The sequence below is a fragment of the Ahaetulla prasina genome, chromosome 1 (assembly GCF_028640845.1).
Source record: "Ahaetulla prasina isolate Xishuangbanna chromosome 1, ASM2864084v1, whole genome shotgun sequence".
NCBI lineage: Eukaryota > Metazoa > Chordata > Lepidosauria > Squamata > Colubridae > Ahaetulla > Ahaetulla prasina.
This window is the reverse complement of record NC_080539.1, coordinates 244560842-244588482: the sequence shown is the minus strand read 5'-3', so window position 1 is coordinate 244588482 and position 27641 is coordinate 244560842. Positions and strand designations below refer to the sequence as shown.

At 40.4% G+C, this 27641-nt stretch overlaps 1 protein-coding gene across 1 annotated transcript in view; it reads right to left on the bottom strand.

Moving 5' to 3' along the window:
• The window catches only part of SLC12A8 (solute carrier family 12 member 8), a 98935-nt gene that overhangs the window by 48617 nt on the left and 22677 nt on the right, over window positions 1-27641 (bottom strand). The window contains exon 5 of the mRNA XM_058195049.1: window positions 24627-24858. Coding sequence (XP_058051032.1) covers window positions 24627-24858 — 232 coding nt within the window. The remainder of the gene's footprint in view (window positions 1-24626; window positions 24859-27641) is intronic.

Here is a 27641-nt window from a genome sequence, read left to right as displayed (position 1 = left end):
AACTATAAGTTTCCACATTGCTATTAGATTGTAGCGTTTGTGTCATGCCTGCTCTCTTAAATTAGAGAAATCCAGTCACAATTTTGTTGCACAAAACACTGCATTTGCCAACTGGTCTGCTATTCTCATGGCAGGAAGCATGAGCCGACCACAAACCAGTATCATATCACAAAGAGAATTGAACCATCAATACAGTTATGAAATAAGATTTCATGCCTCTAAGTTTGTCCACATATTTCTTGACTTATTCAGGGGAAGCTATTCAGGCATTATTACATTTGGAATAAAATGTCGCTGCTAGATGAATTCTAGAATAGCATAGCTATTACACAGATTTTGTATTTCTTTTTGTGAAATTGCAAAAAGGCGGGGGGAGGGAGGAACAGTCCACATCACATTGAAAAAAAATGTGGAGTTTGTGAACTGAATTTGGAGGAGAGGAAAAGTTGGACGGGGAAATGTAGTAATAAAAAAAGTGCAAAGAAATAAACCGGAAAGGAAAAAAACTTTTTAAAGTCTAATCACAGGGTAGTACAGATGGAAAATTTCACAAATACAAAAAGAGATAAAAGTTTAATCAAAACAAATTAAAGAAGACTTAAATGTCAGCTATTTGATCAGCGTGATGTAGAAGGTCAAAGCTTGAGAACGATAAGAAACTTTAGAGATATTGTTTGCCCAGCTTAGTTAACTGGCAACTCCCATCCCATGACCAAAGTCTTTTTTTTCTTAACAGACTTAGCTATCTCATCCCACATCCTTTGAACCTCCCAAATTATTCTATAAGAGAGCACATTGAGTTCCCACCTTTCCATCAAGTCAAATCCCATTTCTATGTGAAATGTATTTAGCGACATATTATGGCACAAACTTACATTTGCCACTAAATATTTGCCACTAAACATATTTCTTTAGTATGATTTACAAAGGGAAACACAGAAGTTTAAACATATTGCATTGAGTCAACAATGTGATACTTAAGACATTTCTTTCAAATGAGAAGGTATGGCAAGCTATATTTCACATAAAGTATATTTCACATATATTTATAAAGTAATTATGCAAGCTTTGTACTAAAGACTGAACCAGCAGTGGGATTCATCTGTTTTAGTAATTTCTGATTTAGTAATTTCTCCAGGGCAAGCCATTCTGGGGAACCTCTACACACTGCACAACAGTCTACTGCCCTTCATTTATATTTCCTTTCCCGTATTCCCATTCCAGAAAAGGAGATTACTGTAGAGTCATTTCTTTTTACCATCTCCTTGTGCAGACCCAGCAGGCCCTGGTTCAATTCTTTCTACAGAGTTCAAACTACAGGGAAACTTTGTAGGGCACACAAATTTTTACTAAAACTCATCCTGACCCTTGAACATTCTTATATGTTATTTCATTGACTTCCCAGTGAGCTTTGGTCCACACTTTTGGCATTTTTTCCCCAGGATATCCCTTGGCATATGGCAACACCACTCTGAAGTGTTTCCCTCAAAATAACTTCATAACCATATTTGAAATCAGAGCAGTCCCTAGGCCAGTGATGACAAACCTATGGCACGCGGGCCAGAGGTGGCACACAGCGCCCTCTCTGTGGGCACATGAGCTATTACCCCAGCTCAGCTCTGCCATGGAGAGGGGTGCATGCAGGGAGCAGGGCGCATGCGGGGGCACGCACACATGCACAGGGGGCAGGATCGTATGCACAGGGGTTGCATGCGCATTGCATTTTGGGGGTTCGCGTGCTTTGGACACTCGGTCCAGAAAAGGTTAGCTATCGCTGCCCTAGGCCCGAAGGCACAGCATTGTGGAATATGTTCAAGATTAACCACAGATCTATGCCTGGATGATATAATAAACTATGATTGATCAAAAGCAGAATCCTCTGAATCTGGTCCCAAAGGAAGATAGGGAAGTTACAGGTACATTATTTCTTGATTTAATTAAAAAAGACTTGTATGGTCTCCCATCCTTGAGCCATAACGCTTAACAGCTCGCAAAAATTATAAAACCCAAAAACTCATACAAAAAGTAAAAGCAAAATCCAACAAAAACAGAAACAGGTCTCTGTTGTTTCCAGAGACCAGCTAGCCATGGATTGGTGAGACTTTAGGAAATGAATTTAGAAGACATGGACAACATGTTAGTCTTACTCATTAGTTGTCCTTTTCTGATCCAGTTTTCCAACATCTTCAAGCACAAGATATACCAGCTTGTCAGTCTGAAGTGTATCATATAAAGGTTAGGGTACACTTGGGGGCTGAACCCACTCTTGTTGTGGCTCCAGCCCCCAAACCTGGCCCCATGCCTGAAAATGACTCTGAGAGTGAGGGGGAAGGGCCAATAAGGCTTACCTCAGAAGCACCGATTCCTTTGGCCCGGCTCCAGGAGCCAGAACCATGCCAGTCGGAGGACATAATGAGGCTGATATCCCGATTCCTCCCTTCCTCAGGCTACGTCTTCAGACGCAGCTGATAATCATACTAATCAAGCCTGGATCGACCCGTGCTTCAGAAGATTAGAGAGGCGGCGTCATCAAAGGGAAGGGTGGGGCAGGAGCCCCACCCCACAGGATATATAAGGAGCTTTGGGATTGCTCTCAGTTCCACAGGAAGCAAATTAGCTGAACCGTGTCGAAGTGAGCTGAAGTCTTAATCTGTTTGAACTTTTTGGCAGGCAGCTGCATTTTCTCAGCCAGGACTGATAGGAGCCGTGAACCCTGTAGGCCAGCTCGTTACTCCAAAGTGAGGACGGAGACAGAACAACTCTATTGGGCAGCTGACGTTGCTGCAGGAAGGCAGACACTCCTCTTTCCCATTAGTGGCCTCTTGATTTTCAGGACCATTTTGTCAGTGAGCAAGTCAGGTTTCTCCCAATGAACTTACCTAGTGTTCCCTTACCTAACCCATTGGTGGTAAGAAAAATAGAGATAGGAAAAGAAGCATGCCCTCCTTTGTCCGTCTTTTAACCTCTGACCTTGGTCTGGTACTTTGCAGTACACGTTTCTCTGTATCTCCCTTATTTTCCTAAAGTTTCTTCCCACCACAAGAATTTAACCTGGCTCCCTATTAAGTCCAGAGCCCAATTTAAGTTTTTGATACTAGCATTTAAAGACTATGGTTACCCATTGCCACTACCTATTCCAGCTCCTATCTTGGCACGATCCTTTTTGTTCAACACAATCAATCACTGAGAAGTTTCTTTCATTCTGAATGAATCTATACATATAGAATGGAGCAAAGTGTGAAGAGGGCTTCACATGTTGCTCCATTCTATATGTATACATTTCAGAATTTGTGTCCCTGATTACGGAATTCTCTTTTCACCACTATTCCAGTTACACACATCTTTGATAACCCTTAAGACAGATCTGAAAAGCAGAGATGGAGAAAAGCAGTTGTAATGAAGGTTGAGGACAATAATTAGTAAGATAAGATAGAAGTGTAGTTTTGTGGTGGGTGAGGGAACAGCTCCGCTGGTACCAGTTTTCAGATCTATCAAAGCACTCTTAGCAGAAAATTCACTTTCTTGCCATTCATGGCACTAGAAGGAAGAGGGAAGTCTCTCCTGGTGATAAGAGGACAAATGTTGAAAGATATACTAGAGAATGGCTTCTTTGGTTCTAATTCTCCCATCCATGGAGAACAGAGGTCGTATTCAGCAGATTCTGACCAGTTCTGGAAAATCGGTAGCAGAAATTTTGAGTAGTTCAGAGAGCCGGTATATATCACCTGACTGGTCCCACCCCCATCTATTCTCTGCCTCCCGAGTCCCAGCTTATCGGGAGGAAATGGGGATTTTGCAGTAACCTTCCCCTGGAGTAGGGAGGGAATGGAGATTTTATAGTATCCTTCCCCTGCCACGCCCACCAAGCCATGCCACGCCCACCAAGCCATGCCCACAGAATCGGTAGTAAAAAAAATGTATCCTACCACTGATGGAGAACCAAAGCAGGCACCAAAGAAGGTCCCCATCCCCCTTCTCTCCACCCCCATCTCTCTTCTTGTGCAGACAGCAACTTTGCTTCTAGTGTATTGTCTGCTGGCTCCAGCACTCACTGGATAATAGCACTCCAGAGCTGCCAAGGAGAAAAGCATTATGACCATTTGTACAAGCTTTGGGTAATCATAGATAATTTAAAAGACTATTATACATTCAACTTATACAGTAGAAGTTCACTTAGCAGCACCAGCTTAATCCAGCAAGTTTTGCGAATTATGATTTGCCTTGATTTCCAATTAGGCAGCCCGTGAAATTTTACAGACGCTGCAAATCCCATCTTTGCTTTTGATTACAACTACTGTATAACAAGATCAAAAAGCAAAATGATAGACAAGGCTAATTAGTCGTAGTAATGAGAATGATACGTCAAATATTAATATTTTGACCAGCCAAAGAGATGTTACAGTATGATACTGGTAAATTACACTCATTAATTCTCCACTTTCATCCCTGCTACCTCATAAATAGGTAATCAGGTTGTTGTTTTTTTTAAAAAAACTTTCTTTGAACTATCTACTCCACACATTCTGCAGGTTTTCCTAAGGCCGTTGTTGGAAGCCCCTTAACAATGTTATCATTTTAAAAAAGAAAGAAATAGTCAGCATTACAAATCGGATTCCAGACTTATTGGCAGGTAACAAGTTAATAAATTTCTTAGCCAGACTGTTGAATAGACTGGCCTATGGTCAAGAATGATGTCACATAAATTCAATGCACTATAATTGGAAAAATGTGGGTGGAAGCAAGCAGGGTGGGTTTTTATAAATAAAAGATTGCATTAGCAGTCTCCTGATCCGTTCACCCATAGTGTCTACCTTGTACAGTAGTTTAATGGAAATTCTGCTGCTGATTGGGGGGGTCGATAATTTTGTAGCACCATTTGCAGATGCATTTAAGCGAAATAGCAATAGCACTTAAGACTTATATACTGCTCAGTAGTGGTTTACAGCATTCTCTGAGCAGTTTACAACGTAAGCATATATTACCCAATAACTGTCTATGGAGATTCTCAGTCATCCAGGTCATGGTTGTCCCAAAGGTGCTTTTTTAAGAGGTAAGTGGGCTTTCTGGTTTTTCTTTGAAGATGTTTTGCTTCTAATCCAAGAAGCTTCTTCAGTTTTGACTGGAGAAGCTTCTTCAGCTCTGACTTGCAAATGACCAAATGTCTACAAAGAGTATAACTCCTTGCATTCCCCTTCATTCCAGTCAGAGCTGAAGAAGCTTTTTGGATTAGAAGCAAAACTTTTTCAAAGAAAGTTTTGAAAGTTCAGTTGCCTCTTTAAAAAGCACCTTTGGGATTTGCCGAATAACCTGGGTCCTCATTTTACCAACCTTGGAAGGATGGAAGGCTGAGTCAACCTTGAGCTGGTCAAGACTGAACTCACGGCTGTGGGCAGAGTCAGCCAGCAATACTGCATTCTAATCACTGTACCACCAGTGCAAAGAAGAGCAAAGCCTCAGTGAAAAGGAAGGTAACTGTCTTTCTTACCAAATGCATTCCTCTACAAACAGAACAGCAACCTTTCTGTGGTTTATCTTCCAAAACACCCCTTATAGACCAAATAAGCAGAAATTGTTTTTTTTTAAATATTTAAAACGTTTTTTAAAAGTGTGCTAGTTCCATCCCAGCTCTATAGACATCAGCTAAAGATCTATTTCTTACTAAAGAAATAGTAACACACTCTATTCTAGGCAGGTAACATAATAACAACATCAATAGATTAATAAACAGCAAATATAAGAAAAGTACAGAAAAGCAAAGTATAAATAAATAAAGTTTTAAGGCTCCAGCACAAGTGTTTTCTCTGTGCTGCAGTGGAATGAAAGCTGAAATTTATACACACGCTTCTGGCTAGACGTGTATGGAATCACATTGTAAGTGAATTCAGTGGCATTCTTTATACCTTTTATGATGCAATACAGGGATGGTTTTATTTAAGATAATGGATTACTTCTGCTGAACCTAAAGCTAAAAAATAATGCGAGGTGTTTGAAGTTTTTTGTTTTCAGATAATATACCTTATCTAAAAAAATAATGACAGGACTATAATGTCAGCAACAAGACATATATGTAAAAATAATCCAGGTACAATAGTAAATGTTAAAGAGTTAAATATTTTATAATATTTGGGTATAAGAAAATAATATTTTGATGAAATAATACACCTTAGAATTATTGAGCAGAAACTAGATTATACTGCTATAATCTAGCAGGTATATTCAAGATTCCTATGATTTTTTCTTTCATAGGATACTTATACTTGCCGAAGGAGATATTACCTATATTTCATCCAGTAATTTCTGTTCTATAACTTTGATTTGTTTGTGTGTGTATTTATATATACTGTACTTTGCTTTTCTGTGCTGCTTTTTTTTTTGCCATTTATTATTCTATTGCTATTGTTATTGTTATTGGAGGGAGTCTTTCCGGCCGCCTTGAAAGAGGCGGTGGTGAGGCCCCTCCTCAAGAAGCCTTCCCTGGACCCGGCTGTTTTAGGTAATTATTGTCCGGTCTCCAACCTTCGCTTCGCGGCGAAGGTTGTAGAGAGTGTGGTGGCATGTCAGTTTCCCCGGCACCTGGATGAAACTGTCTATCTAGACCTGTTCCAGTCCGGTTTCCGGCCTGGATACAGCACTGAGACGGCTTTGGTCGCGTTGGTGGATGATCTCTGGAGGGCCAGGGATAGGGGTTGTTCCTCTGCCCTGGTCCTATTAGACCTCTCAGCGGCTTTTGATACCATCGACCATGGTTGGTGGGATTGGGAGTGGGATTGGGAGTGGGAGGCACCGTTTATCGATGGTTCTCCTCCTATCTCTCCGATCGGTCGCAGACGGTGTTGGCAGGGGGGCAGAGGTCGGCCCCGAGGCGCCTCACTTGTGGGGTGCCGCAGGGGTCGATTCTCTCGCCCCTTCTGTTCAACATCTATATGAAGCCGTTGAGTGAGATCATCAGTGGCTTCGGTGTGAGGTACCAGCTGTACGCTGATGACACTCAGCTGTACTTTTCCACACCAGGCCACCCCAACGAAGCTATCAAAGTACTGTCCCGGTGTCTGGAAGCCGTACGGGTCTGGATGGGGAGAAACAGGCTCAAGCTCAATCCCTCCAAGACAGAGTGGCTGTGGATGCCGGCATCCCGGTACAGTCAGCTGAGTCCATGGCTGACTGTTGGGGGCGAGTCATTGGCCCCGATGGAGAGGGTGCGCAACTTGGGCGTTCTCCTGGATGAACGGCTGTCTTTTGAAGATCATTTGACGGCCGTCTCCAGGAGAGCTTTTTACCAGGTTCACCTGGTTCGCCAGTTGCGCCCCTTTCTAGACCGGGATGCCTTATGCACGATCACTCACGCCCTCGTGACGTCTCGTCTGGATTACTGCAATGCTCTCTACATGGGGCTCCCCTTGAAGGGCACCCGGAGGCTTCAGTTAGTTCAGAATGCGGCTGCACGGGTGATAGAGGGAGCGCCTCGTGGCTCCCATGTGACACCTCTCCTGCGCAGACTGCACTGGCTACCTGTGGCCTTCTGGGTGTGCTTCAAGGTTTTGGTAACTATCTTTAAAGCGCTCCATGGCATAGGGCCGGGCTACTTATGGGACCGCCTGCTGCTACCGAATACCTCTCACCGACCCGTGCACTCTCACAGAGAGGGACTCCTCAGGGTGCCGTCAGCCAGGCAGTGCCGTCTGGCGACACCCAGGGGAAGGGCCTTCTCTGTGGGGGCTCCCACCCTCTGGAATGAACTCCCCCCAGGACTTCGTCAACTTCCGGACCTCCGAACCTTCCGCCGTGAGCTTAAAACACATCTATTCATCTGCGCAGGACTGGACTAGATTTTAAATTTATATTGGTTTTAATGGGTTTTATTATGTATTCTGTTATTTTTAATTATTTGGCTATGTAGAATAAGTTTTTTAATCGATATTTTATTTTGTATTTATATGTACCTTTTTATTTGCCTGTGAGTCCCTAGGGAGATAGGGCGGTATACAAATACGAAAAATAAATAAATAAATAAATAAATAAATAAATAAATAAATAAATAAATAAATAAATACTGTGTTATTGCCTAGAATTCCTCTATGAGACAGGTGGCCATATAAATCTAATACATAATGAAAACTTAAACAGTGGTGAGCATTATTATCATATAGTTATAGTAATAATAATTACCATTAGTTAAAGCAGTATTCTGCTATATTGTTACATTATCATATTGTATTAATATGATTAATATATTAATATAGTAACAGGTTAACAGATCCCAGATTTAATACTAGATTTAAGACACAGAGGGAAGCAAGGAAAGGCATTCGGAGGACTGGGGAGGACCTAGGATAATGGGATATAGTTTATTAGATGTTACTGAAAGGAGAAGGAGAGAGGAGAGACAAACATATACCAGCCAAGGTCTTTTTAGTGTTTGGTGTAGATGAAGTACATGAGACCTCCTCAAAGCAGATCATAAAGGAGAAGAAAAATGTCTTTATCATCTATTAAAAAACTTTTAATAGATGTTAGCTTCTGAAGCACATATAAGATACTAGCAGAAACTGTTCTAAAAAGACACAATTATACTTTTTATAATAAAATATGGTTTCAAAAGATCAGATAGTTCGTCTAACAGATTGTAGGATGATCTCATGCTTAGATGTTAGACAAAACAACAGGTACCCTCTCTTTTAAGAGAGTAAGAGGTTTCCAAGACTGACATCATACTCCACACAACTGGGCAAGATCAAAGTATTAAGACCCTGGAGAATTTAGAAGGCATGAAATTATTTAGAGTTGTTAGTAGTCTGCAGGTCATTCTCTAAGACAGCTAACCACCAATATACCTAAATCAGCATTCATTGATGAAGACCCTTACCATCTAAGTCATATTTGTCATATTTGATTTTATTGAGGGCTGCATCAGGGTTGTGTTTGATCTCTGGGGATGGAGTTGGGCATGGTCAGGGTGGGTGTGGCCAGCTCACTTGTGTTGGGAGTGCCTGTGGTGGCCCGTGCGCTCTGCCAGTGAAAACAGGCTCCCGAGCTCTCTTTTCAACTGTGACAGCCTCCTGCTACCCACTGCCAGTGAAAACTGAGCTTGGGAGAGCCACATGTGGCCCTCGCGAGCTCTCTTTTCAACTGTGACAGCCTCCTGCAACTCTCTGCCCAGCGAAAATGGAGCGGGGGAGGGCCACCTGTGGCAGTGATGAAATCCAATTTTTTTCCTACCGGTTCTGTGGGCATGGCATGCTTGGTGGGTGTGGCTTGGTGGGCATGTCAGGGGAAGGATACTGCAAAATCTCCATTCCCACCCCACTCTAAAGCCAGCCAGAAGTGGTAATTGCCAGTTCTCTGAACTGCTCAAAATTTCTGCTACTGGTTCTCCAGAACCGGTCAGAACCTGCTGGATTTCATCTCTGATGTGTGGCCCTCTCGAGCTCTCTTTTCTCTGGCAGAGGTACCATGGGTCACTGCTTCTCTGTTTCCAGGGTGTCCCCACTGACCACATCTAAGCACCCCATGAACTGGATCCAGCCCCCAGGCCTTGAGTTTAACACCCCTGATCTAAATTATTAAATTGTATTACTTTAGCAAAGTTAATCAAAACAAAAATATAAATTATGAAAAATAGTTATCAGTTTTTAGAAAACCTCATAAGTTTAAAATAAAATAGTCTGCTGATTATTTAAAATCAATCTATGCAAACATAAAAGTTTCATTTCTTGATTTCTATCCATAAGATGGCTTTCCTTGTGATCATAAACTTCCCATGACTTATTTCCATCTCCTAATGTTATTTTCTTTTCTGTGCTTTTTTTTATTTTTGCCATTTATTATTCTATTGCTATTGTTACTGTGTTATTGCCTAGAATTCCTCTATGAGACAGGTGGCCATATAAATCTAATACATAATGAAAACTTAAACAGTGGTGAGCATTATTATCATATAGTTATAGTAATAATAATTACCATTAGTTAAAGCAGTATTCTGCTATATTGTTACATTATCATATTGTATTAATATGATTAATATATTAATATAAGTAACAGGTTAACAGATCCCAGATTTAATACTAGTTTTAAGACACAGAGGGAAGCAAGGAAAGGCATTGGGAGGACTGGGATAATGGGATATAGTTTATTAGATGTTACTGAAAGGAGAAGGAGAGAGGAGAGACAAACATATACCAGCCAAGGTCTTTTTAGTGTTTGGTGTAGATGAAGTACATGAGACCTCCTCAAAGCAGATCATAAAGGAGAAGAAAAATGTCTTCTCCTTTATCATCTATTAAAAAACTTTTAATAGATGTTAGCTTCTGAAGCACATATAAGATACTAGCAGAAACCGTTCTAAAAAGACACAATTATAGTTTTTATAATAAAAGATGATTTCAAAAGATCAGATAGTTCGTCTAACAGATTGTAGGATGATCTCATGCTTAGATGTTAGACAAAACAACAGGTACCCTCTCTTTTAAGAGAGTAAGAGGTTTCCAAGACTGACATCATACTCCACACAACTGGGCAAGATCAAAGTATTAAGACCCTGGAGAATTTAGAAGGCATGAAATTATTTAGAGTTGTTAGTAGTCTGCAGGTCATTCTCTAAGACAGCTAACCACCAATATACCTAAATCAGCATTCATTGATGAAGACCCTTACCATCTAAGTCATATTTGTCATATTTGATTTTATTGAGGGCTGCATCAGGGTTGTGTTTGACCTCTGGGGATGGAGTTGGGCATGGCCAGGGTGGGTGTGGCCAGCTCACTTGTGTCGGGAGCGCCTGTGGTGGCCCGTGCACTCTGCCAGTGAAAACAGGCTCCCGAGCTCTCTTTTCAACTGTGACAGCCTCCTGCTACCCACTGCCAGTGAAAACTGAGCTTGGGAGAGCCACATGTGGCCCTCGCAAGCTACATTTTCAGCTGCACCAGCCTCCTGCAACTCTCTGCCCAGCGAAAATGGAGCTCGGGAGGGCCACCTGTGGCAGTGATGAAATCCAATTTTTTTCCTACCGGTTCTGTGGGCATGGCATGCTTGGTGGGTGTGGCTTGGTGGGCATGTCAGGGGAAGGATACTGCAAAATCTCCATTCCCACCCCACTCTAAAGCCAGCCAGAGGTGGTAATTGCCAGTTCTCTGAACTGCTCAAAATTTCTGCTACTGGTTCTCCAGAACCGGTCAGAACCTGCTGGATTTCATCTCTGATGTGTGGCCCTCTCGAGCTCTCTTTTCTCTGGCAGAGACACCATGGGCCACTGCTTCTCTGTTTCCAGGGTGTCCCCACTGGCCACATCTAAGCACCCCACGAACTGGATCCAGCCCCCAGGCCTTGAGTTTAACACCCGTGATCTAAATTATTAAATTGTATTACTTTAGCAAAGTTAATCAAAACAAAAATATAAATTATGAAAAATAGTTATCAGCTTTTAGAAAACTTCATAATAAGTTTAAAATAAAATAGTCTGCTGATTATTTCAAATCAACCTATGCAAACATAAAACAGTTTCATTTCTTGATTTCTATCCATAAGATGGCTTTCCTTGTGATTATAAACTTCCCATGACTTATTTCCATCTCCTAATGTTATTTTCTTCATTGCTGTGCATTCATTATACCAGCTCTCCTTTTCGTCTTCGTACCATTAGAACTTAACTTTTACCACTTGATTCCAAGGACAGTATTTATGCCTTCTGGGGGACAGTTCAACATGGCATTTTCAGACACAAGGACATTCAGCCAATTACTGAATTACCCAGAATTCCAAAAATGTCCTTCCAATTATTTGGCCAGTGACTGGATTCCCATGTCACACTACATCTGGGGTTTTTTTTATCACAGTTAACTGAATAAATTACAATTAGCTGACTTTATATAAGTTAATGATACTTTCCAAATGACCATTCAGAATATTTAATTTTCACCCAATGTACTAAGACACAAACAAGCAATTATAGTATGGCTTCACGCAATGCTAAACCAGATACATTTAGACCAAGGAGATATTAATGTAATTCCAGTTATGAGCTACTGAATACATCCAGGTGGGAGAGTTAACATACAATCCACTAATCCTTAAACCAATAGGAAAGTATGCTCGAATAAAATTTGTGGAGATTATCAATCTCTTTTCTGCCACAGTAACAAGGTAGTTTTAATGCAGGACAAGATAAAGTGGATGTCAGCGTTCCAAATAATGCACCCATAGAAAGCACAACTCCAAGGCAGGCATATTCCTCAAAGAACAATTTATTGGCTACATCATATGGTGTAAGCCGACTCTGAAAGTTCCCGCAGCTTTCACCTAATTAAAAAGTAAAAGTTTACCCTTTCCCCCAAGTCACTGGTCACGCTGTCCAATCAAGGTGTTTGCCAGTTGCTTGGTTATGTCACTCTTCTCCTGGCCAGCCACCTGTCGGAATGTCCTTGGTTCCCACAGGAAAACTTTTTTGTTTTGGCTACAAAATCCTATCTAGCTATTTCCCCACACCCTGCCCCTTCTTCTGCTTTGGGGCAACCCTGAAGCCTCCAAGATGGCCTCAGCCAGGTTCACTTCAGGGTTGACAATGGATTCTCCTGGTTTTGTTGATATTAGCCAGTGGGGATAAACCATTTGATGGCTCTAGTTAACAGGGGGGCTTAAGGGGGGCTTAAGCTAGAGGAAGAAGCCAGTTTGGGATCTGATTTATGGTAGATGTCACCTGCCTGATGAACACAGGAGAGGAAATCCTCCTTTAACAGGCAGATTCTGCCCTATTTCTGTGAAGAAGTCAAATAGTGTCAAATTATGTGCCACAGGTGGCATGCGGAGCCATATCGGTGGGCATGGGAGCTCAGCTCCGCCTGCTGATTTTCGGGCCTTCTGGGCCCATCGGAAGTAGGGAAACAGGCTGTTTCCTGCCTCCAGAGAGCCTGGGGGGTGGTGAAAATGGCCTTCCCCACCCCCATGGAGGCCCTCCGGAGGCTGGAAACAGCCCATTTGCAGACTTCCGGTGGGACCGGAAGGCCCGTATTTTGCTCCTAGAGAGGGTCTGGAGCCTGGGGAGAGCAAAAAATGGGCCTACCGGGCCCACTGGGCCATCGCATGCCAAAAGCAGGGGGAGTGCAGGGGTGGCATGCGCATGGGCGCATAGAATTATGGGTGTGGGCATTCGCGCACACGACCCCCCCCCCATGCTCCCCCCGCTTTTGGCACACGGTGGCAAAAAGATTAGCCATCACTGGGTTAGGATGATTAAATATATAAAGCTACGCCAAGTAATGTAGAAGAGAAATTGCATTTATTTTGGAAGAATATTGTTCCTTTTATACCTAATTCCTTCTTTTAGGCAGAAGAATTCAAACTTTGATTTATCCCTAAATTTTATCTTTTTTTTTAAACAGTATACGAGCCTAGCTTTATAAGGAATCTGGCTCAAATTCACTATACTGTTGTCCAAAGCAGCTTTGCTACTTTTTATCTGTCTTCCTTTTCAAATGTATCCTTCAAACAGTTTAACTGAAGCACTATTGAAACAAATATCCTACACTTGTTGTTTGCATAAATGCAATATTCTCCAGAAGTTCACTTAATCTGGGGAATGGGCTTGATTTTTGCTGCTACTAGTAGCTATACCACTGCTGCTGGTAACTATACCACTGCTGGGGGGAAAAACGCCCTGGAGCTTTCAAAATTTGCTTTCCCAGGTCCACCCCTTACTCAGGAGAGTAGCTAAATTCTTCCATTTATTTTTATTTTTCTCACACTTCTAGCTGCTGCTTTTCCAAAACCAGACTACCTTACAGCTAAAAACATGAGGAAAGCTGTTAAGGTGTGCAGCATCCAATAACAGAGTCTGCAGATTCTGACGAGTTTTGGAGAACTGGTAGCGGAAATTTTGAGTAGTTCGGAGAACTGGTAGTAAAAATTCTGACTGGCCCTGCCCCCAGCTGATCGGGAAGAAATGGGGATTTTGCAGTAACCTTCCCCTGCCATATGCACCATGCCACGCCCACCAAGCCATGCCACACCCACCAAGCCATGCCACACCCACCAAGCCATGCCACACCCACCAAGCCGCACCCACAGAACTGGTAGTAAACATTTTTGAAACCCACCACTGGTCTGCCCCTAAACATAGCCACTCTAACCATCACAGCAGCTGACACAAAATATAAATAGCAAAACCAACAAAGCCTCTTATGAACACTTCACCCAATGCACCAAGGATGAACTTTTGATGACTAAATGTTTCAGAGAGGCTTGTAACATATTGAAAGTAAGGATCATAAAGTTATGTATTATGTATAAATGTTCAAAATAGTCTGCAGGAAGATAATGAACTGTCTCCTAAGGGTTGATGCATCACTCATTCAGGGTTATGATCGGGGTGGACTTGTGTTCTTATGCTCCTCCAATCCTGAACCCACTGAAAGAAGAAGTAACAATGAATGAAAAATGTTAACATTTAAAGCTTGGGACACAAAGTCTTCCTCCTGCAAAATGTTATCCAACGAGATCTGGAAGAATTCCCAGTCCTTTTTGCACGCAGTAGATGGAAAAAATGTACATATCCCAAGACATGACCCTTATTCCTTCCTATATATTCTATGGCAGAAGTCTCCAACCTTGGCAACTTTAAGCCTGTAGGACTTCAACTCCCAGAATTCTGGGAGTTGAAGTCCTCCAGGCTTAAAGTTGCCAAGGTTGGAGACCCCTGTTCTATGGAATAGCCATGCCTTAGTTTCAAGCTCCAGCAGTCTGAGTCATACCTACTACTAAATAGCAAATGATGGCTTACAAACCACAACTATTGGGTTCACCTATTATGCTAAATGAAAATTAAAGCCAACAGAGTACAGGTTTTGTTTTGAAATGGACCAAGAAGGTAGCTGTGTGGAGATCTGTATTTACTCTAATTTGCCTTACAATGAGAATCCTTTAATTCTAGATCTCTAAAGCTACAAAGTTTTGAGACTGAGGAACTTTTATAGGGAGATGGGGAGACCACATCAGAAAATAATCCTACAATGAAAAATATGTGTTTGACTTCAACTTCTAAAAATAAAATAGCAAAGGGAAGGAAGTGACTGAATCTGGGATAATACTGATGTGTGTGTGTCTGTGTGTGTGTGTTGTGTTTGGGGAAATGGGAGTGATACAGCTAGGAAACTCCACCCAAGCCTAATCACGTAGTGAACTTCATTTGAGTTCTATAAGGAGGATGTGCACAAGTTTGTGTGCTTTTTTAGCTATGAAGATTAAAGGGGAGAAAAAACTCTAATACTACAACATGGTTGTTTTAGGATGAATAATTTTAATCTACCATATTTCTTTGTGCCCCAGATATAACCTGATAATCAGTTACAGCAGGGGTGAAATGTAAAATTTGTTACTACCGGTTCTGTGGGAGTGGTTTGGGAATGTGATTGGGTGGGCGTGGACAACTTTTCTTTTGACTTTTAAAAGCATTTTTTCTACAATCTCTTCGGCTGAAGAGCTTGTAGAAAAAATGCTTTGAAAGGGTTCTGACAATCCCAGCTGAACTGCGCGATCATCAGAGGCTTTTTTTTTTTAACTTTTAAAAACATTTTTTCGGCCAAAGAACCGGGAGCATTTCACCCGAGTTAGAGCTACAGAGGGTTTTATCTTTCTAAAGAACACTTTAGAAAGAGCACTAAAGAGCAATTTAGTTCTTCTTAACCACTCATCTTCCTCTCTTAATAATTTTTATTAGTATTACCACATAAGCTACAATGCAATGTTTTTTTTCTTACAGCAAACATCATCTTAAAGTAAACACCATCAATTACATTCCTATATAATATACCTAATTATATCTTCAAGGTTCTTAGAAGACATTTTCCTCCTTAAAAAACAACAGTAGAAAACTACTGCAAAGAATTAAAGCGAAGAGTAACATGGGGAGAGAGGACAAAATTTTACTGCATTATAGCAATCACTCAAACTGAATATCACAAACTTTTCTCTTGCATTGGCTTCTGATCTTTTTAACATTTCTTGCACATTTGTAAAAGTGATCAAGATCTTTATTTTTTTTTAAAAAAGTCAATATACATTTAATACCTTTGAAATTCATATGACGGAGACAGAAAAAGTAAAGTCACCCTTTCATAACTATGCATATAACTCCAATTTCTTAAGAATGTTTCAAATATGAGGTATCTGAAAATCAATACTAGATACCACATAGAGGATGTTTGTGGTATTTCAGGACTTCCCAAATCATAGTTTAGGAACAGTAGAGAAAGAATACTTTGAATGAGAAGGATCTGTGAATTACAAAAGAATCTCATGTTTTTAAAAAATAAAATATTAGACAATCAGTTAATGAAACACTGTCTACATCCTGATCAAAGGCAAATTAAAAGTCTACTTAGTCCATGAAATTATTTGAAAAGTATCATAAGCATCTTCTTGTTTACAGTGGTTTAACACGCTAGACCACTTCATGGATTACTGCCTTGTCGTGGCAAAGGGGCTTGCATAGCTCAATCAAGCTATGAGCTATTCCGTGCAGGGACACCCAAGATGGGCAGATCATAGCAGAGTTCTGACAAAACGTGATCCACTGGAGAAGGAGATGGCAACTCACTCCAGTATCTTTGCCATGAAAACCCCATGGACAGTACAAAAAGGAAAAAAGATATAACGCCAGAAGATGAGCCCCTCAGGTCGGAAGGTGTCCAATATGCTACTGAGGAAGAGAGGAGGGCTAGTACTAGTAGCGCCAGAAAGAATGAAGCGACTGGGCCAAAGCCGAAAGGACGCTCAGCTGTGGATGTATCTGGTTGTGAAAGGAAAGTCCGATGCTGTAAAGATTTTTTCTACTTAGGAACCTGGAATGTAAGATCCATGAATCAAGGTAAGCTGGACAAGAGATGACAAGACTGAACATCAACATCTTAGGAATCAGCAAACTAAAGTGGACAGGAATGGGTGAATTTAATTCAGATGACCATCAGGTATACTACTGCGGGCCTCAGAATCCCTCAGAAGAAATGGAGTAGCCTTCATAATCAATAAAAGGGTAGCAAAAGCAATACTGGGATACAATCCCCAAAATGACAGAATGATCTCAGTTCGAATCCAAGGCAAACCATTCAATATCACAGTAGTCCAATTCTGTGCCCCAACCACTGGTGCTGAAGAGGATGAACTTGACCAATTCTATGAAGCCCTACAGCACCTTATAGAATTAACACCAAAAAATGATGTCCTTATCATCATGGGGAATTGGAATGCTAAAGTAGGAAGCCAAAGATAACCAGAATAACAGGCAACTTTGGCCTTGGAGTACAAAATGAAGCAGGGCACGGGCTGATCAAATTCTGTCAAGATAATACGATGGTCATAGCAAATAATCTTTTCCAACAACCCAAGAGACGACTCTACACATGGACATCACCAGACAGTCAACACAGAAATCAGATTGACTATGTGCTCTGCAGCCAAAGATGGAGAAGCTCAATACAGTCAGTAAAAACAAGACCATGAGCTGACTGTGGCTCAGATCATGAGCTGCTCCTTGCAAAATTTAGTCATAGATTGAAGAAAGTATTTATTATTTATTTATTTATTTATTATTTAAACTTTTATACCGCCCTTCTCCCGAAGGACTCAGGGCGGTGTACAGCCTACATTAAAACAGTTAAATATACAAACTTAAAATAACAATTAAAAAACTTATTCAATAAAGGCCGAAATTAAAACCGTCAAATTGACCATATTAAATACCCAATAAAATTATTAAAATTGAAAAAAATTTAAAAATTTAAAAATTTAAAATTCAGGCCAGTCCCGCTTGGATAAATAGATAGGTTTTCAATTCCCGGCGAAAGGTCCGAAGGTCGGGTAATTGGCGTAAACCGGGGGGAAGTTCGTTCCAGAGAGTAGGTGCTCCCACAGAGAAGGCCCTTCCCCTGGGGGCCGCCAGCCGACATTGCTTGGCGGACGGCACCCTGAGAAGACCCTCTCTGTGAGAGCGCACGGGTCGGTGGGAGGCATGAGGTAACAGCAGGCGGTCCCGTAAGTACCCGGGCCCTAAGCCATGGAGCGCTTTAAAGGTGGTAACCAGCACCTTGAAGCGCACCCAAAAGACCACAGGTAGCCAGTGCAGACTGCGCAGGAGTGGTGTTACCCGGGAGCAACGTGATGCTCCCTCAATCACCCGCGCAGCTGCATTCTGGACTAACTGGAGTCTCCGAGTGCACTTCAGGGGTAGCCCCATGTAGAGAGCATTGCAATAATCCAGACGAGAAGTGACGAGAGCATGAGTGACCATGCATAAGGCATCCCGGTCAAGAAAGGGGCGCAACTGGCGGACCAGGCGGACCTGGTAAAAAGCTCTCCTGGAGACGGCCGCCAAATGATCTTCAAACGACAGCCGTCCATCCAGGAGAACGCCCAAGTTGCGTACCCTTTCTGTTGGGGCCAATGACTCGCCCCCAACAGTCAGCCACTGTTGTAGCTGACTGTACCGGGGTGCCGGCATCCACAGCCACTCCGTCTTGGATGGATTGAGTCTGAGTCTGTTTCTCCCCATCCAGACCCGTACGGCTTCCAGGCAACGGGACAGCACTTCGACAGCTTCGTTGGGGTGGGCCCGGGGTGGAAAAGTACAGCTGAGTATCATCAGCGTACAGTTGGTAACTCACCCCAAAGCCACTGATGACCTCGCACAACGGCTTCATATAGATGTTGAACAGGAGAGGCGAGAGAATCGACCCCTGAGGCACCCCACAAGTGAGGCGCCTTGTGTAGGGAAGTAAGGAAAAGCACCAGGCCACTCAGGTATGAACTAAATCATATCCCTGATGAATATACAGTAGAGGTGACAAATAGATTTAAGGAATTAGATCTGATAGACAGAGTGTCTGAAGAACTATGGATGGAGGGTCGCAACACTATACAAGAGGTAGCAACTAAAACCATTCCAAAGAAAAAGAAATGCAAGAAAGCAAAATGGCTGTCTGAGGAAGCTTTGCAAATAGCTGAGGAAAGAACGGAAGCGAAAGGCAAGGGAGAAAGAGAAAGATACACCCAGTTGAATGCAGAATTCCAGAGAATAGCCAAAAGAGATAAGAATGCATTATTAAATGAACAGTGCAAAGAAATAGAAGAAAACAATAGAATAGGGAAGACCAGAGATCTTTTCAAGAAAATTGGAGATATTTCATGCAAAGATGGCGTGATAAAGGACCAAAATGGCAGGGACCTAACAGAGGCAGAAGAGATTAAGAAGAGGTGGCAAAATTACACAGAAGAACTATACAAGAACAAACTTAACATCCCTGATAACCACGATGGGGTGGTCACTGACCTTGAGCCAGACATCCTAGAATGTGAAGTCAAATGGGCCTTAGGAAATCTGAGCAACAGTAAAGCTAGTGGAGGAGACAGTATTCCAGCTGAGCTATTCAAAAATCTTAAAAGATGATGTAGTAAAAGTGCTACACTCAATTTGCCAGCAAATTTGGAAAACTCAACAATGGCCACAGGATTGGAAAAGGTCAGTTTACATTCCAATTCCAAAGAAAGGCAATGCCAAAGAATGTTCAAACTATCGCACCATTGCACTCATTTCACATGCTAGTAAGGTTATGCTTAAAATCCTACAAGCTAGGCTCCAGCAGTATGTGGATTGAGAACTACCAGAAGTACAGGCAGGATTTCGAAGAGGCAGAGGAATTAGAGATCAAATTGCCAACATACGCTGGATCATGGAGAAAGCTAGGGAGTTCCAGAAAAACATCTACTTCTGCTCCATTGACTATGTTAAAGCCTTTGATTGTGTGGATCACAACAAATTGTGGCAAGTTCTTAAAGAGATGGGAGTACTAGACCATCTTATTTGTCTCTTGAGAAACCTGTATGCGGGTCAAGAAGCAACAGTGAGAACTGGACATGGAACCACTGATTGGTTCAAAATTGGGAAAGGAGTCTGGCAAGGCTGTATACTATCACCCTGCCTATTTAATTTATATGCAGAGCACATCATGAGAAAGGCGGGGCCAGATGAATCAAAAGTTGGAATTAAGATTGCCAGGAAAAATATTAGCAACCTCAGATATGCAGATACCATTCTAATGGCAGAAAGCGAAGAGGAACTAAAGACCCTCTTGATGCAGGTGAAGGAGGAGAGTGCAAAAGTTGGCTTGAAACTCAATATTAAGAAAACTAAAATCATGGCATCCGGCCCTCTCAATTCCTGGCAGATAGATGGGGAAGAAATGGAGGTAGTGACAGATTTTATTTTCCTGGGCTCCAAGATCACTGCAGATGGGGACTTCAGCCAAGAAATTAAAAGATACTTCTGGGGAGGAAAACTATGGCAAATCTAGAAAGCATACTAAAAAGCAGAGACATCACCCTGCCAACAAAAGTGCATATAATCAAGGCTATGGTTTTCCCAGTTGCAATGTATGGCTGTGAAAGTTGGACCAAAAGAAAGGCTGAGCGCCAAAGAATTGAGGCCTTTGAACTCTGGTGCTGGAGAAGACTCCTGCGAGTCCCTTGGACTGCAAGGCGAACAAACAAGTCAGTCCTAGAGGAGATCAACCCTGACTGCTCTTTAGAAGGCCAGATCCTGAAGATGAAACTGAAATACTTTGGCCACTTAATGAGAAGGAAGGACTCACTGGAGAAGAGCCTAATGCTGGGAAAGATTGAGGGCAAAAGAAGTATGGGATGACAGAGAACGAGGTGGCTGGATGGAGTCACTGAAGCAGTAGGCGTGATCTTAAATGGACTCCAGAGGATGGCAGAAGATAGGAAGGCCTGGAGGAACGTTGTCCATGGGGTCGCGATGGGTCGGACACGACTTCGCAACTAAAAACAACAACAACACACTAGAAATCTTTATCATAGAGACTGCCACTTTTGGTGGTGTAAACATTGCCAGTTTTCAAAAATGTAAAGGTTGCATAAGGATGTTCTTGCTTTTTTCTATTTGTATTACTTACTTATTCTTTGGATTAGTTTCAATTTACAATGCATGTGGCATTCTTAGTTTCTGGTTTAAGGATGCTGAATGCTTTTAACTATCATAGCCAAATGATAGCAGTAATAATTGCAGCAGTAGAAGAAATAAGCTGTTTTTCATTTTTCAATTCTTCAGCCAAATGCAACTGAACTCCCTGAACTTGGAAGTCTTCTCTAGGACATTCCAGGTACATCATACCTACTGGAGAGGTTCTGAACCATCTTAAAAGAACTTGGTGCAATCCTCTGGGCATCCTTTCTGTAATCTACCATTTAGGATTAAATCCTATACAGAACATAACGATAATCAAGACTTATTAAAAATCTAACTACAATCTGAGATGCACAAGAAATAACCAAATATTTTTCAGGAAGACAAAAAGCAAGAAAACAAGCAAGAAAAAAATGGATCCTGTGGGAACACACTGCGATATTTTGGTCTCTCTAAGGGTAAAAATTGGTTGCAGATAGGTATTCAAATTCTGTAAATTGAGCAATAACTTCAATTATATTCTCACAGGAGAACATAATCTTTATTTATCCAAAAATAAGTCTAACTGTGCTCAGTGGGTCTTATTCATTAAAAATGCTCAAGGTTACTACCTAAGGAAGCAAAAACCTCAGCTGCCTTTTACAAACTGTAAACAAATGTTAGGTAATTCTAAATTATGTGTTCCAGCTACGATGCCATTGAGATTTTTTTCCTGAGTTGAATCACAACATATGCATTGTTAAAAATTATCTCCAGATAAAGAGATTAGAATAGTTGCCGGTGACTCATCTTCCTGTCCTAGTTTTTAGATTTTTATATCAGTGTAGATAATACATGAATGCAAAGCCAAGAAAGAAAGAAAATCTCAACAAAAAAAGCTGAGGTAAAAGAATTTGAAGATAAAGTGACACCTTCTGTTTAGTTGTGTAACTACATTTACTTTTACATGTTTGAATTTAATAACTAAAAATGTATATATATTTGTAATATGTTTTACAGAATATGCCCTTTTAAATATACAAATACTTCCTCTTCATTTTGCTTGATAAAAGAAATAAATTCTAATTGCATAAATGGAACTGGTCTGATTAGAATACATAATAAATTGTCACATAAATATAAAAAGATTTGTAATAGTGAATCTGATCCTAAAAGCAATCACTCTCTTTCATGGCCTATATACATTTACTGAGGATTAAATCCTATTGTTGGGGATTTACCTAGGAGAAAGTTCTCTGAATCTTGAGAGCAGATTTTCAAGTTGGTAAACACTGACATGGATGATAACCTCATTTGCAGCAGCTTAACTAAAGGCTGAAACACATTGCTCTGCTTTTTGTATAGTGAGGAATAGCTAGCTAGCTTTGGCTCTACTAAGTCAAATGCTAATTCCCAGAAGAAGTGCAAGTTGAGTCTAGAAACAATGTCAGTCTAGATCTGGTATAGTGCATCAACAGTGATATATTTAACGTTCCAATAGACCAGGGCTGGGCAACTATGGCCCCTTTATGACCTATGGACTTCAACTCCCAGAATTCCTGAGCCAGCATGCTGGCTCAGGAATTCTGGGAGTTGAAGTCCATAGGTCATAAAGGGGCCATAGTTGCCCAGCCCTGCAATAGACGATAATAAGTAGGTTGAACTTTAGAGTCCTTAGTGCCCTGTGAACTTGGTTGATTGCTTGCAGATGTTTCACTATCTGACTAGGTAACATCATCAATGCTAATGAGTGTGAGATTTGCTTGCTGTCTATATATTGTATCTTGCCCTGGCAGTGTGGTTGAAAGTGTGGTTTTCTTGGTGAAAGTAGTTCCTTGATTAGAGTATTGTTTGTCTGGTGTTAATCCCTGTTTATCTGGGTGTAGGATTCTGGAGAGCATGTGTTCAGGTCATTTTGTTTCCTTTTTAGTTTTTTTACTGTCTCTTTTAAATGTTGTGTTTATGAACTGAAAACATGTGTTGGCCCAATTACCAACATTAAGCGAGAACTATCTATACTTCAGTTGATGCATTTCCAAATTATATTTTCATTCTTGACAGTCACATATTGCTATCTCACATTCAGTTTGCAATCAATTACTATTCTGTGATCTTTTAGAAGCCACATATTCTTCTCCAATACTTGTGGACTTGATCTTATCAAACTATCACATTTACCCTGTCTACCTTATTTTTCTTATACAAAATTCCTCAGCTTCATATGCCCAGCCAACGAAAGTACTGTGCAATTTCCTTTAGTTTTGTTGTGGTCCATCAGCAGCCTACAGAGCTGGCAACGGAGTTGGACAGCGATGAGGCTGAGGTGAGGCCAGGGCTATCGGGAAGTGAGGTGCAGACTCCAGAGCCTCCAGAGACTGATAGTAGTGAGGCAGAGGAACACGAAGAGCCTTTTCCTAATGCACGCATGAGAAGAGCTGCCAGAAGGCAAAAGCAGCTCAAGCAGAGAGGACAACTCGGGAATAGGACCAAGAGATGATTGGCCCCTCCCATAAGGCTTAAAACAGACCAGCACCGGCGTTTAAGCCTTGCCGGAAAACAACGTTGTAGCTGCGTCTTCTGTTCCATCTTCTGCTTCCTATACGTCTTTGTTTTTGTGGCTTCTGGATGTTTGCCAGGAAGGGCCTTTGCCAGTTTGCCTAATTGGACTAAGGTTTGTTAGATAACTGAGGAATTTGTGTTGGGAGGCATTTGTTTTACTTTGAGTTGAACGATGCTCGGAATGAAGTAATTCCCAGCTGTTCGAATAAAGTTTGTTTTTCCATGGACTAAGTTTATTACTACCTACTTGGGCCTGGGTCACAACAAGTTTTTCATATGTTGAACTTATAATGCAATGATTCTGAAACATACAGTGCTTAACAATGCTTGGAAAGGCTATGGAAAAAAAATGGAAAGTGACTTTTGGGGAAAAAATAGAGCCAAGAAGACAGGTTGCAATATGCAGCAGGTATTCTATAAAAGAAGCAGTTAATAGGTTGACCAGATGAACTGTCTGGATAGATCCAGCCCTGAGTTTCATTAGGCTAAAACAGCTGTAGATGGGTGTATCTGTTTAAATAACCTTCTGAGTCATTCTCTTTTATAATTTTCTTCAGCTCTAAATTTCTCAAGCATCCAATGAAACTCATAATAATTTACTATGAGTATTTAGATATAAAAATTTCATCCAAAATTGCTAGGAGAGGGGTAGTCTTCAATTGGTTATTTTCTTCCATTACCCAGTTGCATAGCCACTTCAAGTGAATTCATTTCGGTTTCTTTCTATAGAGTAATATATCAGAATGAATTGTAAAATACTTTAAAGATTATGAAAGTTCTATTTATTAATTGCCCAGCACATTTTAAAAATCACTTTCAATCAGTTCTTATTAAAAAACCTGTAGATGGTAAATATATTTACCTAATAAACTATTTATTATTACCTAATAAATAATAAACACATGCATAGGAAAAACTTATGTTGTAATGGTGTTCCTTTGTGTGAGGGGGAGGGAGGGAGGGAGATAAAAAAGATATACTTCATGTAAACAAAGAAAGAAAGACCGTAGCTTTAGAAATACCTTTTCATATTAGCATATTTAATCAACATATAAATACATAAAAACTTATTTCCTTCATCCATTAAGATGGTTCTCTTGATTTGGAAGAGTCAGTAAAACGTTACCTGGACTGAGGTGTGTGAAAGAGCCAATGACAAAATCCAGTGTGGAAACAGCCAGTAGAAAGAGAAGTAGCAGCTGAAGTCGTATTATCCATTTCACCCCAGCCAGGTTAATTCCAAGCAAGGCCAGCAGAACTACAAGGGAGATGCCTCTGATTGCCCAAATGTTAGTGAAATTCAGGAGGCCAGAGATGGATTCAGCAAATCCAGTAATATACATAGCACCTGCAACACACTGAAGAACATTTTTATCTGTGAAGAGCCTAAACTGGAGGATAATGAATATGTTATTTATTTTTTATATTTAAAAAACCGTTATTTGGAAACTCTGCCATTCAGACTTCATGAGGAAGAGAAAACGCATAAGAGGATACAAGATTCTCAGGGAATTTAAAGGCCTAATGTGGGTTCTATTAATAACAACACTGAGAAAGGATAAAAACTAGAATGTTAACAAGACAAGTCAACTAAATCTGATTTTCTATATTTTTTCCTTTAGAAAAGAGATTTGTGCCTTGGGCATTAATAACAACTAGAAAAGTTAATTCTAGATTCTAATCCAACTATATCCCTGTATGAACTACACAACCCATGGTCAAATGGATTTCTTACCCTCATCCCCAATATCCAAAATATTGTTTGTACAGTAGGAAGAAGAGGAAGTAAACCAGCAAGTACTGATAGTTTTTAATAATAATCATTTGGTAGATAGAAGATTTTTTTTTTTAAAAAAAGTGATACTCTTGGAGAACAGAGTATATATGGTCTGAAAGTTGACTCTGGCTAAACAGTGAAAATAAACTGAGGGAAAATATTTCTCTCACGGAATATCACAACATTGAATGTTGTAAACCAGGGATGTCAAACTGGCAGCCCACAGGCCAGATGCGTCACACACAGGTCATACCTACCCCAGTTCTGCGAAGGCAAAAAAATATTACAATACGTCATGATACGTCACGTGACATGATCAAGTTTGACACTCATGCTGTAAACAAAGGCATCTAGTGGGGATGAACTATCCAAGGCTAATCAGAAACCTATTTAAAACAAACAAAAATCTAAAAAACCCATTCCTTGATAGCTTCCTAGGTGTAGAATGTTTGACAGATGTTGATGAATCAAGTTGATTCACTTGCAAAATTAGGAAGTAACAATTAACATAGTAGAATGGTTTTCAGAATATCTTATTTATATCTATGCATAAAATATTATGATGCTATGAAGAACAGCTCTTCTTCTTGGCTACTGCAGTACAATTTTATTAAATTATGGCACTAAAATGTTTTGCTAAAATTAAATTGATACTTAAACTCTATAAATCTAGTTCCCAAGTTAAACCAATGGTATTTTTTAAGATAAATACAGCAGCATAGATGTGAACAATATTCTAGTAAAGAGTAACAGCTTGCATAAACTTTTGTCATCTTTTAAATTGTTAGTCATATAGGAATCAGTGATAGATTTCTCAGTGGCATTAATAAGAATTGTTTCTGTATTTAAATATTATGATGAGTATTAATTTCAATGTCGGTGGTGAACATAATTAAGGCCTCAGAATAAATTAGAATAAATAGACTAAATCGGCTGAAACTAAACAGATATGGGTCTCATTTGTGGTATGAATGGGAAACCAGAGTAAAAATGTATCCTCATTTAGGTTTTTTGATAGAAGAAAGATGAAGTATTAGGCTACTATGAGACTGTCTACCATAAATTTTTTGAGTGGGTGGTTACATCTGGAGTTTTAACAGCATGCTATGGCAATGGCTATGGCAATGGCTACCATGTAAGGATTGCTTATCCTCAAAAAGACTGCCATGATGGGTGAGGTTACATTAAAAATTTACCAAAAGGCTTATTAGTGAGACTATGTCCTAGCTTGACAGAGCACTCAGATGGAGCTAGCTAATGACTAGTAGTGTATTCACAGAGAAAGGACATCAACAAGCTTTAAGAACAACAAAGCATGGCCAGGACCCTGGAGAGCTCACTGCAGGAAGTTAAAAGCTAGGTGAAAGCAGTTGCTCCATACATTGCCAATGTTTAACTGAAGGATTAGGAAGGCTGGAAGGGTCATCCTTTGCTTGCTAACTTAAAGAGCCCATAGCTCTATCTGACATCTGAGAAACGTGCACATTAGGTGAGTCAGTATAGAAATGTGGAGCTTCTTTTGAATTGGGCTGACAAGGAATTCATCATCAAACTCAGTAGCTTCTTAAGAATCTTGCTAAGAACCTGATTTTGGGGCTGCTGCAGATTATTCCTTTAAGCCCTGGGTATACATTACCAATGAATATTGAATTATAGTTGCTCACTGTTTTTATTTTTTTTAAATTGAATGTAAGTGAGGCATTCATGTAAATAAAAATTAGACTGAAGGTAGACATTTTGCAACGTGCCAGCTTCCTATTTTTCTTTAATTAAATATTTTTTTAAAAATCAAAGTAGAAAGAAGCTGGAAGCTCCAAGGAAAATGTCCACAAACAATATATTATATATTAAATAACATTATACTAAATAAAATGTTGACTAAATAGATTCGGTTTTTAAGCAGATCACCAACTATTAGAATTCTCAGGTGAAATGTTATAAGTTATGGGGATATAGTTAGTGGTGGGAGTCAAAAAATTTTACTACCACTTCAGTAGGTGTGGCTTGATGGGCATGGCAGGGGAAGGTTAATGCAAAATCTCCATTTCTTCCTGATCAGCTGGGACTCGGAGGCAGAGAATAGATGGGAGCGGGGCCAGTCAGGGGTAATATTTACCGGTGCTTCAAACTACTCAAAATTTCCGCTACTGGTTCTCCAGAACTGGTCAGAACCTGCTGAATACCACCTCTGGATACAGTCTAATTTTTAAACATCATAATTTGAATGTGCTTCATTTCATTTGAGTTTTAATGTTTGCATTTACTTAAATTTCATTTTGTGAAAATTTTGGGATTTAGCAGATAATGTGATATACTTTTAAGTTTTTTAAATGTTCTTTCAGGACATTTCTTCAAACAATACCT